The sequence below is a fragment of the Crassostrea angulata genome, chromosome 8 (assembly GCF_025612915.1).
Source record: "Crassostrea angulata isolate pt1a10 chromosome 8, ASM2561291v2, whole genome shotgun sequence".
Classification (NCBI taxonomy): domain Eukaryota; kingdom Metazoa; phylum Mollusca; class Bivalvia; order Ostreida; family Ostreidae; genus Magallana; species Magallana angulata.
The window spans coordinates 45,152,849-45,172,941 of NC_069118.1; the positions used below are offsets into that span (position 1 = coordinate 45,152,849).

The window sequence follows — 20,093 nt, forward strand, 5'->3', positions numbered from 1 at the left end:
ACAATGTAAACACAACGAATTGAAGTTAAACAATTGGCAACTATGCGACAGAACTTCAGCGGTCTGAATTTGCTTACCGCATCCATGTGCAGAGGGCAAGTTCTCCATCTAAGTTTCACACTTACAACACAATTTACAAGTTTTCATCAGTTATCATTAAATCATTTCAAGAATGCTTAATTTTGAATTTATACATTTTGACTTATTAAAAGTAAGATACAATTGCATTGGCGCATTTTTTTAAAGTGCATAGTTACAAATGTACCTTCATATAAAACATGAATATTTAACCCTGCATTTTATTTCATATTTGTAAATTTTTCATGCTATAGATGAAAAACATTGATATCTAAGATAAACTTATATTTGCTGTTATAAACGATTAACTATCTTTTTGCATGTAACACCTATTTGTAGTAACAGTTTAGAGGGACGCGATTTGAGCTCAAATTTTTCAAAATGTATTTTGTTTTTCATTTTTAATGTCCCGAATGGTCAAATTGGATGTTGTAATTTCTTTGTCAAAACTTTAGAGTCAAATATCGAGTTATAAGCGAGTTCATAATTATGTTTACCAGGAAGTGCTCTACTAAAATTTTTATGCACAGGATAAATCTCGGCCATTCAGTCAACTGAATGTTAACTGAGTGGAAATGTGACTGATTGGCATAACTATGTCATTCAGTCACTTTTCAGTCACAAATCAGTTGACTGAATGGCAAAAATTCATCCTGTGATGGGTTTTGACTCTAGGGCAGGACCAAAAATTATCTTCTTTACTCCTGCCCCACTCACCTGAAAAAAAACACCTGAATTCATGATTTTTTAGACCAGATCTTTAAGTTTTTCACCAAAATATAGGTTTCATAGTTCTTTTTGAAAGATGTCAGGCAGGGAGGTGGTCATCATTACAAATTTATTATTTTTCTACTCCAGAATGAAACCTAATTATTTGCATGTATCAGACTCCTCGACAAGTTTGTGTATTAGTTATATGCTACTTAGGTGACCGTTAAAGCCAATTGACCTCTTGTTAGTAAGAGGTAGTTCCCTTTCTAACACGGTTGATGACAAAACACTACACGGTTGAATACAACAGATATAAAAACTTTTTTAACAATGCTTTGATAAAGTAATTCGTTTTATTAGACCATAACAACTACAACATATTTACAATCTGCTTAAAGTTCCTTTTCACAAACAAAGTTAGTTGTGTATGAATAACTTCCGTCGAACCATAAACCGGTTGTACACAGCAACACACACCCCTCACTGGCAAAATTAGTGGGTTCCCCAGGATTCCAGAGTTCTGGAATCATAGTCTTATTGTTCAGCCACCGGAACACACCGTCCTCATATTCATCACTGGCTCCGATCCATAAATTACAAATATCTATGTACAATGAACCGAATCAGATATTAATATTATATTACCATTTTTTGAATGTTTAATTTAACACGTGTATTGTGGTTGATACAACTCGTTGTTAGTTGAATTAATAAAAAAGGGGGTTCTTTTATCTTTTTCTTTTTTTAATGCTTCAATGATTTTAAAGGGGCATGGTCACGATTTTGGTCAAAAATTATTTTTTCGATTATAATGTTTAAAATGCTTCAGTAAGGCATTTTTAATAGGCAACCAAATTTTGAGTGTCATTTGTTGAGCTATTAGCGAGTTACAAGGCTGACACTTCCTCGCTATGTAAACACAGCTTTTGTTTACATTTTGAACGTTGAAGTGAAAATTCCAGTTTTAGACCTAACATGAATGTGTTAATCAATAAGAACTGTTTATTTATGCTTAAAATGAATAAAAATATAGACAAATCATCTTAAAAAAGATTGTTTACTGGTATATTGAACCTACGTAAACAAAAACAGGGCACGAGCTTTGTTTACATAACAAAGAATTGTGAGCCCTGTATCCTGCTGAATACTCATCGACGGGCACCCAAATTTCATTTGATCGTTAGAAATGCATTCATAAAGCAATGTAAATAATAAAAACAGAAAAATAAAATTTGACCAAAATCGTGACCATGCCCCTTTAAAACGAGTACGAAAACTATTGGTCGTTTAAGACACATTGGTTTTCAAACTAGTTTCATTGTTTTTGCACAAGATATATTTAATAATGAGAAATATTCATTTTAAAAACGTAAGGGTGATTACTTTTTCTCTTTATAACAGGTTGAACTTAAAAGAAAATAAACTAATATGCTTTTGAAAAAGAAATCATGTACGTGTTAAAGCAATTGTCCTTAAAAATCTCATATGTCTTATCTTACGTTGTCTAATATGCATCACTATTACTATTGGCTTATTACTAAATACGGACTCATATTTAATGAAAACTAATAAAAAAACCAAATAAATATAATTAAGTAATGAGAAAAATTTATAAACATACAAAAATGATTGAAATGAAAATATCGATATTGATATTGAAGTATGCATGTCGAATTGACATTTGTCCCTGTCTATGTTGTTTTTATATGTCTAATTTATCTAGTTCTTATATATAAACAGTGGAGCCTCAGTTATCCAGACGCTTTCGTTCCCAAGTCCAATCGTCCGGATAGGTGACGCGTCCGGATAAATGAAATGTGTCTATTGAATGATAATGTATTTGTATACAATGGCTCCCTGTGTTGATACTAGTTTTTGTTTGCCTTTCATACCGTATAGCAACACATGCTAGAGTTGTCTGTTGATATGAACGTTTTTAGATATAAAGAACTCTGCTTTATTTTATTATTTTGTCATGAAATATTAACCGGACAATAATGATAACTAAGTCTAGCTAAATTCTTTGTGTCCAAGTGTGATATGTGTGCTGTTTGCAATTCTCCAATTTTTGAAAGTGATTTGAGAAGTCAGTGTGTTTATACAAGCTACTAATGAGGGTCTAGCACGTAAAAAAGGTGTGAAACTTAATTGACAGGGGTAATCTTTTGAACTGAGCAGGGTATCATCAAATTTTACCGTCCGGTTAAATGAAGCATGATTAGTAGTAAATCAGTGTTTTGTGTTAAAAACAGACCGTCCGGATCCGGAACGCAGATTTCCGGATAAATGAGACAAAATAACGTATAAAAAATCTGTTCCCAAATAAAATCGTCCGTAAACTGAAGCGTCCGGTTATCTGGCATCCGGATATCTGAGGCCATATATAATATATATATATATATATATATATATATATATATATATATATATATATATATATATATATATATATATATATATATATATATATATATATATATATATATGTATGTGTATATATATATATATATATATATATATATATATATATATATATATAAATATATATATATATATATATATAATATATTAATATTATTATTGTCATAAATGATAATGGTGATAATAATGATGATGATAATGGTGTTGATGATGATGATGATGATGATGATGATGATGATGATGATGATGATGACTTACCGTGCTCTAGCAGTGGTAAAAACGCCTCTTTTAACCACGTATTCTCTTCCTCTGTTTCTATTATGACTAAATGCCCGTTACGTATCTGACAATCTATCTGAAGATAAAGTAAGGAAAAGCATTTGATGCATAATTATAAAGAATCAACAAGTTTGAATTTTTCTGGATTTGAATAATTTTAAAACGGCGTCTTGTTTTTTAATAACATCATTACCTTTGCTTCAGTCCAAGACATGCCAGTTTCTCTGTAAAGGTAACAATGACCTCCATAAAGATGCCAACCTTGGTCACAAGCTGTGTATACAAATAGGAATTATAATCAGAAGTCTTACTCAGTGAGCAAATTACTATATTATCTATATTTGCGTAGTTGGTGACTAAGACAAAGACTTTCTAAATAATTTTAAAAATTGGCATAAGGCCAAGTCTCCCTGACTGATTACGGACCATTTCTGGAATACCCTTATAACAAAAAACTACGTGCACTTGTTTGTAAATATACCTCCCCTAATAATTATAACAAACTGGTGGCTACAATTGGTTTTAGTTTTAGTTTTATACATGATGTATACCTTTATTTTGAAGGAAACATTAACATAATTAATAAGTTAAAAGTAGATATAGGAAAAGCACTCAATGAAAGAAGATAGCATTGTAACAAGGTATCGAGGTTAGAAAAAGTATCTTATTTCAGATATCAAAATTGCCCTATAAAATAATTTTCAGTGGTTTTGTTCAAAGAAATAAAACTTTTTTTGGGTACGGTTTTTGTAGGGTTTTCTTTCAATAGAGAGAGAGGTTAGATTTTTTTAAGGTTTTCAGAGTCAGAGGTTTGATGAAAGTGCTACATATACAAAAGTGTAATAATTGCTGAAGTTCAATAAATTACTATAGAAATTAATACAGATTTCTAGAGCAAAAGAATTTGAGTTTTAACTTATCACTGTAAATTTCTACCACATATCAAACGACGAGATAATAAAACTGCACATGTATGATATTCAGTTTTATGATTTGCTGAGGGATATATAGATTGAACATTATACCACAATTACCTACAAGTACAAATGTATAAAGATTATCTTGTTTAAAATAAGTAAATTTAGTCAATGAATTAAGTTATTGTTCTCTGTACCTCCCAAAAATCATATTGGACACACGATTAAGCGGAAGTATAATGGTATTCGTTACTTTTAATAATTGACATTATACATTTAAGCTTGGTTAGGTCTTTTGGAGTCACAAACACATTATTACCATTTTGGCTTGTGATGAAAAGTCCCCATCCAGCCTTCACGATAGTTTTGTCGACAGAACGCTCATAAAGTCGAGATTTCAGAACATGACAAGTCCGTGTAAGGTGGTTGTATAGCAGACCAGCACATTTTGAACCCTTTGATGAACATCTTGCTCCACAATGGGATCGACTTACTGTACCATCATTTGTTTCCATATAGTAAACAGCGCTGTTAATCGGCAAACGTTCGTTGAAAGCGACATCTTTGACAAATGAATGATTGCTTGAACCTGAGACAAGGCCGGAGAAAGCGATGAAAAACAGACCAAATGTACACAAACGGCAATGAATCCAGAATACAGGCATGATTACCAATCCCACCTAAAATAAGTAAATGAAATTAATTCCTTGATGTTTAATAAATCAGCCTTGCTCTACTTAAAGTAAAAGTGTGTAGTTTTGGAAACCAAACTAGTATTAATAATTCATCTTAAATTACATTAATTACTATTAATCATTTTTAAATAAAATGGTTACTTCATAGACGATATCACTTGATATTACATTATATATTCCTTCATGGTGTAATAAGTACTGAAAATGGGTGTCGTCAATTGTTTGATACAATTAAGACAACAAATTTACATTATTATTAATCTGACTGTAATGGCGTTAAAGTTAAAAAAGTTTCCCAATGACTCATTGTTTGGGGCAAGCAAGTTTGCCAAACTATAAGACATTAAAATAATGTAAAAAAAATTAATAAATTGATATTAAAGATGGTATGTAACGCTTGTTGATATTAATGTGGGAAAAAATTACAAAATTAAAAGTACATTATAATAAAAACTCTTACGACGGTAAAGAAATAGAATTTCATTCGCAAAGGCATAGAGCATATGTTGTGATTTTCAAGTCATGATATCGAATCCGCAGAAGGTTGTATGGAGTTTACTTTTTTTAAATTTTGAAACGTATTTTTTCGGTCAAATATTGTAAAATTTGGAAAATTCTAAATCAGTAAAATTATTCTGGATGTAGTTTTCTTTTGTCGACATTCATATTGAGGGGTGTACCCATCCACCTTAAGCAAACCTATTTGTGTGCATATTATATTGTACCAAATCAATGATTATGAATAATCGGTGGACATATATATCTAATGTTTCATTTGTGGTGTTGTGAAACGTTTCTCCTTAATTGCTTACTCAGTATTTATTTTCAATTGCTATTTATTACGATTTGTATAGTCACAGGTAGAAAAAATAATGCATTGCGTACATTTAAATGTACATTTGATATACGACAATATGGTTTTCAATGAGGGTATTGCCAATATTTTTAAAATGCATTATTGTGTGTAATGCTTTGATTTTTTTTTATTTCAGGATTTTGGACAATAATATTATTTGTCAAACTCAGGCAGTTTGTAATAGTCATCTTATGTTTATTAGGAACCAAAGACACCATTTATCCATTAAATAATGCAAGGATTCAAACAAATATTACTCAAGAAATATAAAAAAAAAATGCCTACGCGATCGCGGTAAACGTTTTAGAAATTCTTTATTTAGAAAGATCTCCTTACAAATATCTAAAATTAAAGTGACCGGCATTGCAGTTACCAAATGAATGAAGGGATATGCCCTCTTTCGAGGAGTGGTAATAAAAAATCACTAAAGAGTCAGCAATTAAAAGACAAACCTTCAGAAAAAAAATTCCACAAAAGCTCTAACATTTGTTAAATCATCAAAAACGAGAGTATACATTTTAGCAAAATGAATAAATAGAAAAAATTAATTTTTTAAAAGATTGTTTTAAAAAATATACCCAGAAAAACTAAAACATGGCAAAAACACCCTTAGATATTTATGGCGTATATTTGCATTCAAGTTTATTTAATTCATGATTCCGGAGGTGGGATTGGACCCATGAGGGTCGAATCTTTAAATAAGAATAAAGAAAGAAAGAAACTTTATAAATTTGTCTCATACACTGAAACAACAAAACCAATAGCATCGAATTCGACATTTGAATATCATCTCATTAAATATTCAAATATTTGTGATCTAACTGACAATACTTGGAAAATGATTGCTAGATTCCTAAAGATTTCAATTGATTTACATATGCATAGCCAGACATACTTTATTGCTTAAGGTCAGACGACACGTTCCTCAATTGTATACCTTTCCTTGGAATGTGTTACTGTTTTACTACTACTTTGACAAGCTTTCTTGGAAAAAAAAATTAAGGTAGTTTACAAGGAATTTGTGCGGAAAGCTATAGTATGCATTTCTTTTATTATCTTATTGAAATTAAAAATTCCCACATATAATAGAGCAGCATAAAAGGCATACCGGTAATCACACACCATTCTTGAAAACAATTTCAGATAAAATTAGGAACATTTTTATTGGAACTCTTTATTAAGAGGAGATACAAAAACGATGCTTAATTAAGAAAGGTGTCGCTTGGCCCGAATTAGATATAAGAGATTAATAAAAAGATACATTTACGGGAAACGATGGTCATTAAACTTTCGGAAACAAATAATAAAATAGTATACTGTGATATCATTTAAATTCCTGGGGGCCAATTTTCGTGGATTGTTGGTGTTTACATATTTGTAGGGATTTAATTTTGTGGGTACGTCAATTTTCACCGAAGTAAAAATGAATACTCTTTCTAATTTTTTTCGTTGAGGATGTAAGTTTGTGGGGAAGGGCTATTTACGAACACCACGAAAATCGAGCCATCACGAATTGCAATGATTCCACAGTATGCTTTTAGTAATCTATAGCGGGTAGAAAATGTTCAAAATTTCGATTTTCCGACTTTATAAAGAAATCAGTGTTTTCAAATTTCTTTTTAGTAACGTGTACTATATACTATACAAACCCTTTGACGTAATGCATTTCTAACAAAAAAATGTGTTTAAAAAATGACAAAGAATGAGTGCACTTATGGGCCCCGGTACAAAGTGTAAAAATAAACATAAGATTCAAGTTAAGCAGAATTATTTATCTCACATCATCTATTAATATTTTAACTATAAGAATCAACTAGAATGAAAAGCACGAAGCTTAACAACATCATAGGGGTCAGCCAACATTCGTTTTTTTAAATGATAAATCATGGACGGGCATTCAGTCAAAGCCTTTGTTTACCGTCAGCTTAACCGAGTACACACTTGTGGAAGAGAAGAAAGATGCACCATTTAGAAGACTCCCGTGAAAATAAGAATTTTGTACAACAGTAAATTGGTACTTAAATAGGGACAAATATATGAAAATATCAAGGTGTTTCCTATAGCAAGCGAGAGCTATTTCCTGCGTGACCAATGTTGAACCCTCGTATTTCGACTATGGTCAGGAATGTTTGTTTAATCACTATGCTAATATGCAACATCCAAGCTTTTTTTCGATTTTTACCAGACATAAAATTAAGCATTAAAATATAATTCATCAAACGCGCCAATTGATTCACCAACAGAATAATGTCGATTTAAATGTCTACTCCCTCTGATTTAAATAGAAACTATTCAAATTGGTTGGTATAGTTTTTCCGGATTCAGAACATAACCCAGTTTTTCAGCCAATCAATTTTCCAGAATTCTCGCTAAGAATGAAGCCTTTCTTTTTCTCGAACGGTGAAGAGTTTTTGATTGGTAGAAACTTTGAAAAGAGGCGTTTCGGAAACCCTTGGTTGCGTGACTTTATGTATAACCCCCCCCCCCCCCCACATACACACACACATTAAAGAAAAGCTGCAGGCAAAATATACTACTTAAAATCACAATGAATTTGTGCAAGATTCACACTTTTAATTTTTTTTCTTCATTTTCAATAAATTGCACAAATGTTTTTTTAACCTTAACATGTTCCGTCACATGATACATTTTTTGCATTTTTCTCGCAAACACAGTTGTCTTGAATAACAGATGTTAGATTAGTATTAAAAACTGCTTGGTCATAGTTTTCGACGCATTGGTATTCATTGAAGAGAGTAAACGGGATTTTCTTATAATGGTTACCTTTTACAGATTTCAGGTATATTTCAAATCATATGTGTAAATTAAACAACCTAAAACAATTTCTATATTCCATTTAATGAAAACCAATATCCTTTTATTCATATTCATTCTAACATGACTTGGTTGAAAGTCCACGTTAAAATAAACGTGTTCGATTTTCACGTAAAGAAATACATGGGCTCTATACATGTCAATTAAGGCACGGCAATATTTGGACACAATAGGGAGCTGATTACTATAAATCAGATAATTGATATAAATAATTCTTTATGAGAACACAAAAAACAAACAATGCGTCATGGACTTGCTTTTAAAAGGGGGCCATTTTGTTTTCGTTTCCCCATTGATTAGGTTTATTCAACATGTTATGCATCGGTTGTAAACAAAATAGACTTCATAATTGTAAGTGAACGAAAAGTAAACAACATGTATACTTTTTGATCTGCAAAAACATAATGACCTTATTTTAAGAAATATTAAAGCTGTGATACAGTCATACCCGCCTCGACGCCGGTGGCGAATTTTGATATGAGGCGAAATAACGCACTACCCTTATAAGTCAAGTTTGTTTGACCATATTGTACCTCTTTTACTTATTGAAACATCGCTTGATTTACTACTGAAATTTTGATTATTATACCTATTCTAACCATAACCATCGTTTAAAAGCGTTCATGCAGATTTGATATAAAATCGGACCCAGCAACTTGCAGGATTAAAATACGATTGCGCGATAAAACTTTCGTGCGAACAGACGTTTTTATACAAAAAGTCTAAAGAAACCTTAACTCGCACATTTAAAACACATTTTTTACATTTAAATACAAAACAAAATTACAATTTATCTGTAAATATGCATATATCACGTTCTATATATACCATGAACAAAATTAAATCATTGTCGTTAAGTCTATGAAATGATGAATTGGCATCTTACACCTCGCACAGATGTATTCATTTATATAGAACCTGGGGATGTACAAAACTGTTATTATGGTTCCAAATGGCTATCTAGAATATAAACCAAAACGTGAGGGAGACGACAACACACAAAGGAATGTATACTATATTAGTAGCTTTTTTCTGTAGAGGAAAAGACTACTATTACTCAGGTGACCTATTGTGATTGTTGTTCGTGCGTTGTTCATTATGCGTCGTCCGTTGTTGCTTCTTTCTAACTATTTATTTATTTTTTGGCTTTTAAAGTTGATTAAACATGATTTAAAAAGATATCTATTAATAATGAAAAAGAAAATGCAATGCGTCAAGAGCATTAATTCTTACCTCAAAAATACCGTCCTTGTGGAAACTAATCTGATGATTGAAAATGTTATATTTGTTTTTTAAAACAAGTTATCAATACTTGTAAATTACTTAAAACGCATTATGATGCTTCGAAAAACAATTTAATGTTTAATGAAACATAAATGATGGCATGAAATCGATAGAATTGACAATTTGTGTTAGGTTGTAAATTATTCCTACTTATCGCCGGTTTATTCTGTTAAAGAAAACTGTCACGATTGATTTTTTACCAATCAATATTGGTGTGTCATCTTTTACAAAAAATAACGCACACAAGCTCATGGAAATATCTGATGCATGAAAACAAAAAAAACAGAATATTTTAAAAAGGATGGCTTGGTCATTTGGAAATCATTTCAATAGATATCTAAAGACCTATTGTCTAAGTTAAGTTAATAAGCATTAATATATTATTTCAATTGATTTTCATACCACGTATTAAAACCTAGTTATAATCTTTAATAATGATTGCATACAATGAGAAGTAAAGAGGTAAATTAAAGTTATGGTAGCTTACGGTAAATATACGTTTCATAATTGCATTTTTTAGGTGAAAACAGCGACCCTCTGGAAGAAAAAAGTGTCATGGCACGGTATAAACTTTCTCTAAGTTCACTCAATTTTAACGAGGCCGGATCAAATTTGTTTTGCCCTTAAAGTTTTAAGGAAATTTTTTACATGAATTCCTACTGGATTAATTTTAATTAATATTTTCAGATGAAAAAATCAGTCATGTTATGGGTCATTTCAAAGTTGATCAGTTTTTAACATAAGACTCTAAGGGATTTTGCTTGAAATATATCAAGTTTGCTTATTTTTTACTTTTTTAAAAACTTTTTCTTAGGGATTTCTTTTCCTGTTATACATATTAAAGTTATTGCTAAAAGACATCAAATGGTCAAATACAAAAAACCCTTTTACCTCCTGGTTCGTTGCTGGGGTCTTATCGAAGTTTTTTCCTTTTTTTTTTTTTTTTTGAATGCCCAATTTTCCAGATTTGTCAGATAATGGCTATCTTATATTAACAATGGCGGAAAATGAACTTTATAGTATATTTATTATTAAAATATTAAGACACATTTAAGTAATAAATTTATATAGAACATCACATATTAAGGGTCATTTATATAAAAACATTGTTTCTATCTTAAAGCACATGTATTAAGCTATATTTATGCGAGCTTAGAAAACGGGACAGAGGGCTAGGCTTGCCGAACCCTCTTTGCGTTTTCTTATTTGGAACAGTAATGAAAGTTATATTGTGATTTGACCAAACGAACCAAATTTAGAGAGAGATACACTAAATACCAATTCACTGGTTTGAAATATGTGCTATAAATAAGCAGTTTGGTTTTTTTATTTTAATTTTAAAAAATACTAGATGATAGCGCGGGAACTAACACTTTACACATTATTATATGATGTTTAATATGTTAAACTATTCTTTAGGTTCATTTGTGTATATACTTTGTGCGATTTTTTCCTAATCTTATTCTTTAAAATCGAAATAAAAAAACAAACTGCATATTGTATTTATTTCAAATCAGTGAATGAGTATTTAGTGTCTTTCTCTCTAAATTTGGTTCTTTAAGTCAATTTTCAATATAAGTTCTATTACTGTCATAATAAAAATTTCCGATAAAAACAATCTGTGGCGGGGGGGGGTCTCATTAAACTTCCCCGTTTTATGTATACATCATTTATGTATATAGACGTAGAATACAATAATCTGTTCAATAATCAATACTGTTTACAAATTAATGTGTAAGGTTTACAACCAATCTGACGTGGTATAAAAAAGTATGAAATTCAAATACGCTAGATTATGCATTTACATTTACGTTTACATGCATATTTTAAACCAAATATGTCAGATTCAAAGTATCTGTCCGATGGTTACTTGCTCTACACTTTCCGCCATGATGTCATTTAATCAACCCATTTCTGAGCACCCCGTTCTGGAAAGTTCTTTCCATTTATACTAAAATCGCATGAATTGTTCCAATTTCTTTATCAACTTTTTGTATTAATCGAATTCCGATCCAAGGAATCTGCCTGCATGTATGATGAACTCGTCCAACACTTTTCGTTAATTAGTCAATCCGAGTTCTTGGTTACTCCGTTCTGGAAAGTTTTATCCTATTCTCTCACCAGAGGTTGTACTTCGCAAGCGAATGAGTATCAAAACTAAAAACTCAAGTCGCCCACTAATGAAACGAATTGACCCATTTTATTTATTCAACATATGTGAAATTTTTACTCCTATTTATTCTCTAAATAGGCCTACGGTAAATATATTTCCTCTTTGCGTAATTATTCCATATCATTTCATTGCATTTGCAAGTATATAATTTGATCGAGATCATCCCTGACTTGGATCCGCCGAGGCGTGTCCACCACCTTACTCTCATTTTTGCTATTTTGGGCTTGTTCATCAAATATGAACGTAAGTTTATGATTAATTTCACAATAATATCTTAGTTAAAATTCAGTTATACCTTACGGACATTATCTCACACGTGTTGAAATACCAATTGAAAGTTATAAGCAATTATTCTGGTGCAGACATTTATAGTTTATTTGCAAAATACCTCAATTTATAAGTATAGATTTAACGCCTAAAACGGGCCATTTTCGACAAACTTTGCTGAATATCTGCAGTTGAAATCATAACGCCATTGCGTCAACAAAGCAAAAAAATGTCGTCACAATGGAAAAAAAGGATGGGCGAAAGCAAGCGTACTCAAACTGTTATCGGCCTTGTTAATAGCAAACAATATTGTAATTTATCACGTGCATATCTACAAGACAAAGTTTTTCCTTGAACGCAGATTCTTACATTAATTCTCTCTCTCTCTCTCTCTCTCTCTCTCTCTCTCTCTCTCTATATATATATATATATATATATATATATATATATAATATATATATATATATATATATATATATATATATATATATATATATATATATATATATATATAAGATTAAGAGTGAAAACATGAGAGCTCAAACAAACTTACGTACGGACAGACGTTCAACTAAACAATAGAAAGACACCTTACTTCACAAATTCCAAGGGACTGCAAAACAAATAATACCATTTCAAAAACATATATCTAATAAGTCATGTTCTATAAATGTCATGAATCAAATTAGACTGTTGTCTTTATGAAATTATAAACTTGCACGGATGTATTCATTTATATTGAACCAATGGATGTGCAAAACATTTAGAATAATTCCTATTGGTTCTCTAGAATATGAACCAAAACCTGAGACAGACGGCATAACACGAAGGAATGCATATTATATTAGGGTTTTTTTTACCACAGGGGGGAGGGGGCAAAATTCTAATACCATTTTTTTTGTGGAGGGGTGGCAGAGGGGCTGTTTTACTGGGTGTTTTTTTTTTCTTTTCAGTCAACTTCTATATATGTCGCGATCAAGGAAAATGAACATGGCCAGTAATTGCTGGTTGTTTTTGCGGAGTGTCCACTAAATCGCTGACTATTTTCTTTTGAAACGGCATGGCTTTTTTCACTTTTAAAGTAAATTGTTTTGCTTCATGTTATGAACTTTTTGCTTCTTGTATGGTACGGTTTTTTTATTATTACTTATTAGGTTTGTTACTGACTGTTTACAGAAATTTGTGGGGTCGGTAAAGTCCATAGAAGGCGAGGCGGAGCCCACAAATTTCTGTAAAACAGTCAGTAACAAACCTAATAAGTTTTTTGTTTTGTCGAGGACCTAAAGTTTGATATGTAAACAACAAAAGATAATATATAACAATTAAATTCATAGGCTTATTCTCTAATTTTGTACCTTTCTCGTCAGTCGTCTGTGAAAACTTGGATGCCATTGTACATAGGATCGTTTTATTACGTCACGGGCAAAGGGGGGTCACTCTAAATATTTTGGGGTTTAAAAATTAAAGGTATGGTTGAACGTTTGTGTAAAAAACCAGCTCAAATAACGTTACGTCCCCCATGTTGCCGTATAAATTGTGATGCACGCCGTGTAAAGAAATTTATAAGGCAACACGTGACGCGATTCATCCAATGACGTCAAGACATTCTGGTCCGAGGCAAAACAAAATGTGCTATTCATCTTGACCGATCGATTTGCAAAATTTGATAATGAGATAAAACTTTAACGTTATTGGATCAGTTGCATTTATTTAACTTTTTAATTCATGTTTATGGTTTGTTTTAACAATGTTATCAATCCATATATCGGGTATGATCATAAATACTGTATCGAGAACTTTGGATAGATACATGTAATTGTAAATGAGGTAAATGTAAACTATTCCCGGCCTTTCTTTACGTTAATTCTATTGAAATATAATACTTTACAACATAATTTAACTTATCTGCTTCTTGAATCGCAGATTGCATACTTTATTTTTCTTAAAAACAAGTTGTTGCAGCACTATACAACAATATCGTCAGTGTCCTACCCAATATACGATGCGTATGATAAAGATGAGTCTGTGCATCCGTTCAGTAGAAAATACATACATGTACGTTGCATTATCTTATTTTTGAGAGGAAAAAAATTGTAGGACATTTGAAACACATATTAAATGTTGTGTCCCCTAGCTCTGTTTTAAGTCGTCATAAAATTAACAAACGTCATTTTTATAACAAAGCATTAAATTTGCATATACACGATTTAAATAGATATTCATAGACTAATAAAAAAAAACCAGACAACAAAGATGTCGTGCGTTAAAGCAACACGAGCTGTATTGTTTAGAATTTTGTTTTGCAGCAAAGACCTGCTAGTACGATCAGTCAGCATGTAATTTAAATTTTCATGATAAATAAGATTTGAAAACATCATTATTTTTGTCAAAAGAAAGATTTCTCCTCTAAGGAATATATAGCAGATCAATTTTTGTACAGGACGACAATAATTCAATTTTGCTCCAATTAAGGCTACTTGCTGACGGATTTTTTCACAAAAACATGGCTTATAGAAATTTAAAAACCATGATATTTTTTGTCATTTAAGTAGAAAATAACATTTTTGTAAAAAACAAATTCACGCAATTTGCAGCTCATATTGCTTTAAGTGCATTATTCCTTACCTGAAAAATATCGTCCTTGTGGAAACTACCACTATGAGTGAAAATGACAACTCATTTCAAAACACGGTTATCAATACTTGTAAATAATCTAAAACGTATTATAATGTTTCGACTGAAAAAGAGCGGATACTGTCGCACAATTTTGATACAAAAAATAAGAAACCATTTAATATTCATAAACTGGTTGAAATCGATTGAATTGACAATCATTTGTGTTAGGTTATGAATTATTCCCACTTTTCGCCGGTTTATTCTTTTGAATATTGAATATTTGTCACGATTTATTTTCTACCAATATTATCATTATTGCTGTATCATCTTACACAAAAAACGCACAGAAGTTCATCGAAATTTTTCTGCATAAAAAGAAAACAGAATTTAAAAAAAAAATTGCTTGGTCATTTGAAAATCATTTCAATAGATAACAAAAGACCTATTGTCTAAGTTACAATAATAAGCAGTAATATAATATTTCAATTGATTTCCACTCCACGTTCGCAAACCTAGCTATTAGTCCACTACCAGTTTCACCGGAGGAGACTATAGCTTTTCTCTGCGTCCGTCCGTCAGTGAGTCCGTCCGTCTGTCAATCTGTCCCACTTCAGGTTTCAACAATTTTTTTCCTTTATGCGTTTGAGGAATAATATGAGACTTGCTGAATAACTTCAATATGTCAAACTACAGATCAAGTTTAAACTTTTGTATCGTCTGGTTGACATATTTTCGAGAACATAAATTTTTCATATTCCAATTTTTTAAATATTCGGGGTCGTTTCCGGTTTCGGTGTGTACTTGATCAAAATTAAACTGATCCCAACTTGAATGACTTGAATGATAGAAAATTTAAAATTTATAACAATTTCACCTAAACACTTGAATGTTTGGTTTTAATATGGTTTGTAAATTAGGAGAACAATAAAAAAAATTCACATGATTTCTTGTCTGCACATGAAGAAATATTTTAAGATTTTCAATTTTATATAATTTAAATCGGGATCAGTTTGTTTCTAATCTAATCAGGATCGGCCGATTTTTGGAAATTAGCGATATTTCTAACATTTCGTCGATTTAATTCAATTTCTTTTCAAAAAGTGATTGCCTTATATTTCTCCCCCATACGACCCGTTCCATTAAAAAAAATTATCCATAGGTTTGAAAAAAATGAACAAAAGATGGTTTTTTTTATATTTACATAAATAATTTCTTATCAAAAAATTTAAAACATCTTGTTGACATTTCTGGTCATGGTTAATTAGATATTTATAGTAAGCATTTATTCACATAAAATTTTAAAATCTACATTGCGTTACTTGCAACCAAAACAGATTTTCACCTTTTCCTAAAAAATACACAAAAAAAATCGTATAAAAATTAAGAGCATATATCCTCTTTGAATTACGCAATCTTGCTTCAAAGTGATACTCATACGATCTATAAAAAAGTGTTGGTGTAGCATTTTACCTTAAACGCAAAGTCAAAATAATTTTACAAAAAATGAATGTGATAAATAGGGTACCAATAGATTTCTGGGGGAAAAGGGGGAAACATATAATATTATTCCTATGAAACCTTGTGTGTCACTGGTCCTTTCCAACAGCACGATTCGGCCAGTCTAAATAAAACCACCTTCTCCTTACACTTGTCAGGGTCTGATACGTATCAATTAGGAGGTCATCTTCAAACAACCTTTACTTCTGACCAATAAGGGGAGGTCTTTCATTTCTTAAGAAAATATATTCTGCAATTCTGCAATTAAGTTGTACTGAATAGAAAAAACATGTTGAGAATATAAAAGGCAAATCGTTGCATTTTGAGCTTTGTTTCTTCAGCAAATACTTGTTTAAATTATATTTAAATTTAAACTAAAATACCATTTACTCAGAAATATATATATATATATTTATATATATATATATATATATATATATATATATATATATATATATATATATATATATATATATATATATATATATATATATATATATACAGAGTATCAACATTAGGGACACCGGTTGTAAATTTTTATACATGTTAAGGGGACCTGTAGAATAAGGGGACACCAAACCGGGTTCTCTAATATTCATGCTTAATTTGTATGCCAAAGCAACCTTGATTAATAGTTAATCGTTAATTGTCTAATAATTAAAGACATATCCTTACTGTACCCTGTTAAATTGTTTTGTTCTGTTGCATTTTAAAGATTTAAAAGGTACCACAATCATTGACCACATATAGGTCAAAATGCATAAACGTACGCAACAAGGGTACCGCGGAAGTTCGACGATTTCTCCCAATTTTGCCGTGTGTGTACTTAAATTTTTTAAATCATAAGTCACAGTGGTCATTTTGAAAAGTTTTTGAAATGTTTATTTCGTAATATGGAAACACATATTAAAAATTGAATTTTTACCTCACCGTGAAGAATTCAATTTTGTCCACGCACATTATAATCAGGGTATCCGGGGATTTCCAAAGAAAAATGGCATCATGCATTTTCATGTCACCGATCACAAGGTGAGTAAATGTTGCTTTATTCTTTAAATTTGTTTATTCGTAGGGAAAACTACCACATACTACAATAAAGTTAATAGCTAACGATATTTTAATGTACAATGCATATCGCATCCAACGCCGCTACATGTAATACACACATATACACCCCACAACCTTCTTACAAATTTCATACAGTGCTCTGTCTATATATAATAATTATTTCAACTCTCCGATGAGTTGGGTTTTTTAAATTTAATTTGCAATATAGAACATCTAACGTTGTATGACTAGCAGTGTGTATGTGTTGGGGGGGGGGGGTCCGGAGTTTACAAGTTTATATACCAAGTTTACCAAGGGCTGCACTGGGCTCAATGTGTCGTCGATCGATTTGATATTAATGAATCAAATCAAATTACTGATTCAAATAACTATTGTCGATCGATTAACTGATTAAGGTCTCGTCCTCTTGCTAAAAACAGAATTTGAATTCATTGATGTACGAGTTATTAAAATACCGTTAAGGTGGCAGGGATGCATGTCTTCGGAACTCTGTAACTAGAATTTCCTCAGTTCCCATTGAGCACAAATACCTTTAATTCACTCTTTATAAGGCCAATCACTAATTTCTGAAGAAAATTACTAATCAAAACCTGTGAAATTCTCTACATACTGGTTTTTATGAGATTTTGACCCTTTCATATTTTGCTAATTTTTCATGATTTTTCAGCTTTTTAAACCTCCCCCAGCTAATACCCTGCAGAGGGTTGACCTTTCGTAACGCGTGCATGCTGCACTATCACATGTCAGAAACTTACCGGTGTATAGTTTACAATGTCCCATCCACCTACTATTCGTGTTATTTTACCTCCCGTCTGTAACTTGCAATTTCACTGTGTAAAGTTAGCACAACAGTCAAAGCCGCAGGTTTCGCATTTTACTTCTGATTCTCATGTACCTAACATAAAGGGCCTACATATTGCATTTCAATTTCAACAAGAGACACCCCTCTAACTAATGAAAATCATTAAAAATCATTTCATGAATTTTAGCAACACTCATAAGCCTTCAAGTACAGCAACTCTCAATTTTACAAAAATGTTGAGGGGTACTTTATTCGAAACTGTCCCTTGCTACCTAAGAAATGTTGACCATGACCTGAGCCTTCTAGTTTTGGAAACTTTCAACGGATCCTGGTAAGATATTTCAATTTATTTCATAATCTTTCAAACAATAACAAAGAGATAAAATGTTTTACGCTGCGACCGTTGATATATGATTAAATTCCCCCACAGGTATTGATAAATATCACTATGATAGACTTGATAGTCTGTCCCGATATTCATGCCGCACATTTTGGACAATTTTTAATATAACTAGAGCCGAGCTCGTTGCAAAGCAACGAGTAGGTCTTCCGTCGCAACTTCGTGTCGCGAAAGGATTGTCCATCAGTCTGATTAAAACACCTCCTTCTCCTGACACTTGCCAGAGCCTGACAGACCCTGTATTGATAAAAGGTCATCTTTTCACGACCATTTCTTCTTACAAATTAGAGCTTTGGAAAATTGATTGGAACTCTTCAAATGGAGACCAAAAAAAAATTAATTCATGCCTGTTTTCTATGTAACCTCTAGATTGAGTATTGCTCCACTCATTAAACAGATAAAGGCATATCTTTGCTAAGTAGGTGTTAATTTAGATTGTATGCAAATGTGGAGGTCAAGTGGAGATAGTCTGTTATTGATACAGGTCTATCAGAACCTGGCGAGTGTAAGGAGAAGGGAAATGGTTTTTAATGATACTGGATTATCAATATGATAATAGTAAGTTCAAGAAATCGAAAACGAGACTCAATTTCAAAGTATTATTTTCATACCAGGCAAGTTCTTCGTTTAACTTACTTCAAGTTTAGGATAACTTTAAAAAGTACATCATTTATGTACAGGTATATAATTAATTTAATTATAATAAAAGTGTGGATGTGGCGATGGGGGAAATCACCTAAAAATCAATTTTCTAAGCTTTAACTTAAGGGAATTTTTGGTTGAGAGAAAGGGGGGGGGGGGGGGCATTGCTCCCACTGGACCATCTAAATGGTACTGTTAGCAAGCTCACAAATGATATCCCCGCTTAGAAAGAAGTCATTACTCACGTATTTCTCTATTAGAGAATAATGGATGGTTCATTTTCTTTAGTAAGTCAGACAAGGCAGGGTATATTTACAGGTCACAAGTAATCTTTATGTCAAACTCTAGCTTTTACTCATTTCCATTAATACAAGATATGACACATGTTTAATATGACTTTGAACTTGCGCAACAGACCCTGGGTCAAGTTCATGACACATCATCGGTCATCAGGAATCTTTACATGAAATAGAAACTCCCAATGTTTCTCCTTAAATGACTTAGGGACAAATCATTACACACCCTCAGTTCATAAGCAATCTTTGTGTGAAG

At 31.6% G+C, this 20,093-nt stretch overlaps 1 protein-coding gene across 2 annotated transcripts; it reads right to left on the reverse strand.

The window, feature by feature from the left end:
• Window positions 1–301: 301 nt before the first annotated feature.
• LOC128158103 (C-type lectin domain family 17, member A-like) lies at window positions 302–15,240 on the reverse strand. 2 transcript variants are annotated; one of them, XM_052820810.1, is made up of 5 exons: window positions 15,142–15,240; window positions 4,726–5,086; window positions 3,683–3,762; window positions 3,469–3,565; window positions 302–1,393 (listed from the first exon to the last, which is right to left on the reverse strand). In XM_052820810.1, the coding sequence occupies exons 2-5, from the start codon at window positions 5,069–5,071 to the stop codon at window positions 1,182–1,184; spliced, it is 735 nt and encodes a 244-aa protein (XP_052676770.1). In that variant the 5' UTR covers window positions 5,072–5,086; window positions 15,142–15,240; the 3' UTR covers window positions 302–1,181. The 2 variants fall into 2 exon arrangements, with proteins under 2 accessions (XP_052676770.1, XP_052676771.1); XM_052820811.1 differs by lacking the exon at window positions 15,142–15,240 and adding an exon at window positions 10,026–10,051.
• Window positions 15,241–20,093: the final 4,853 nt, after the last annotated feature.

Coding starts and splice junctions, on each gene's coding strand:
- LOC128158103 (XM_052820810.1), bottom strand. CDS start 5,071: ATGCCTGTATTCTGGATTCATTGCCGTTTGTGTACATTTGGTCTGTTT. Junction 3,763..4,725: donor TTTCATCACAAGCCAAAATG/GTAATAATGTGT, acceptor TTGTATACACAG/CTTGTGACCAAGGTTGGCAT. Junction 1,394..3,468: donor TTTACCACTGCTAGAGCACG/GTAAGTCATCAT, acceptor CATTGTACATAG/ATATTTGTAATTTATGGATC.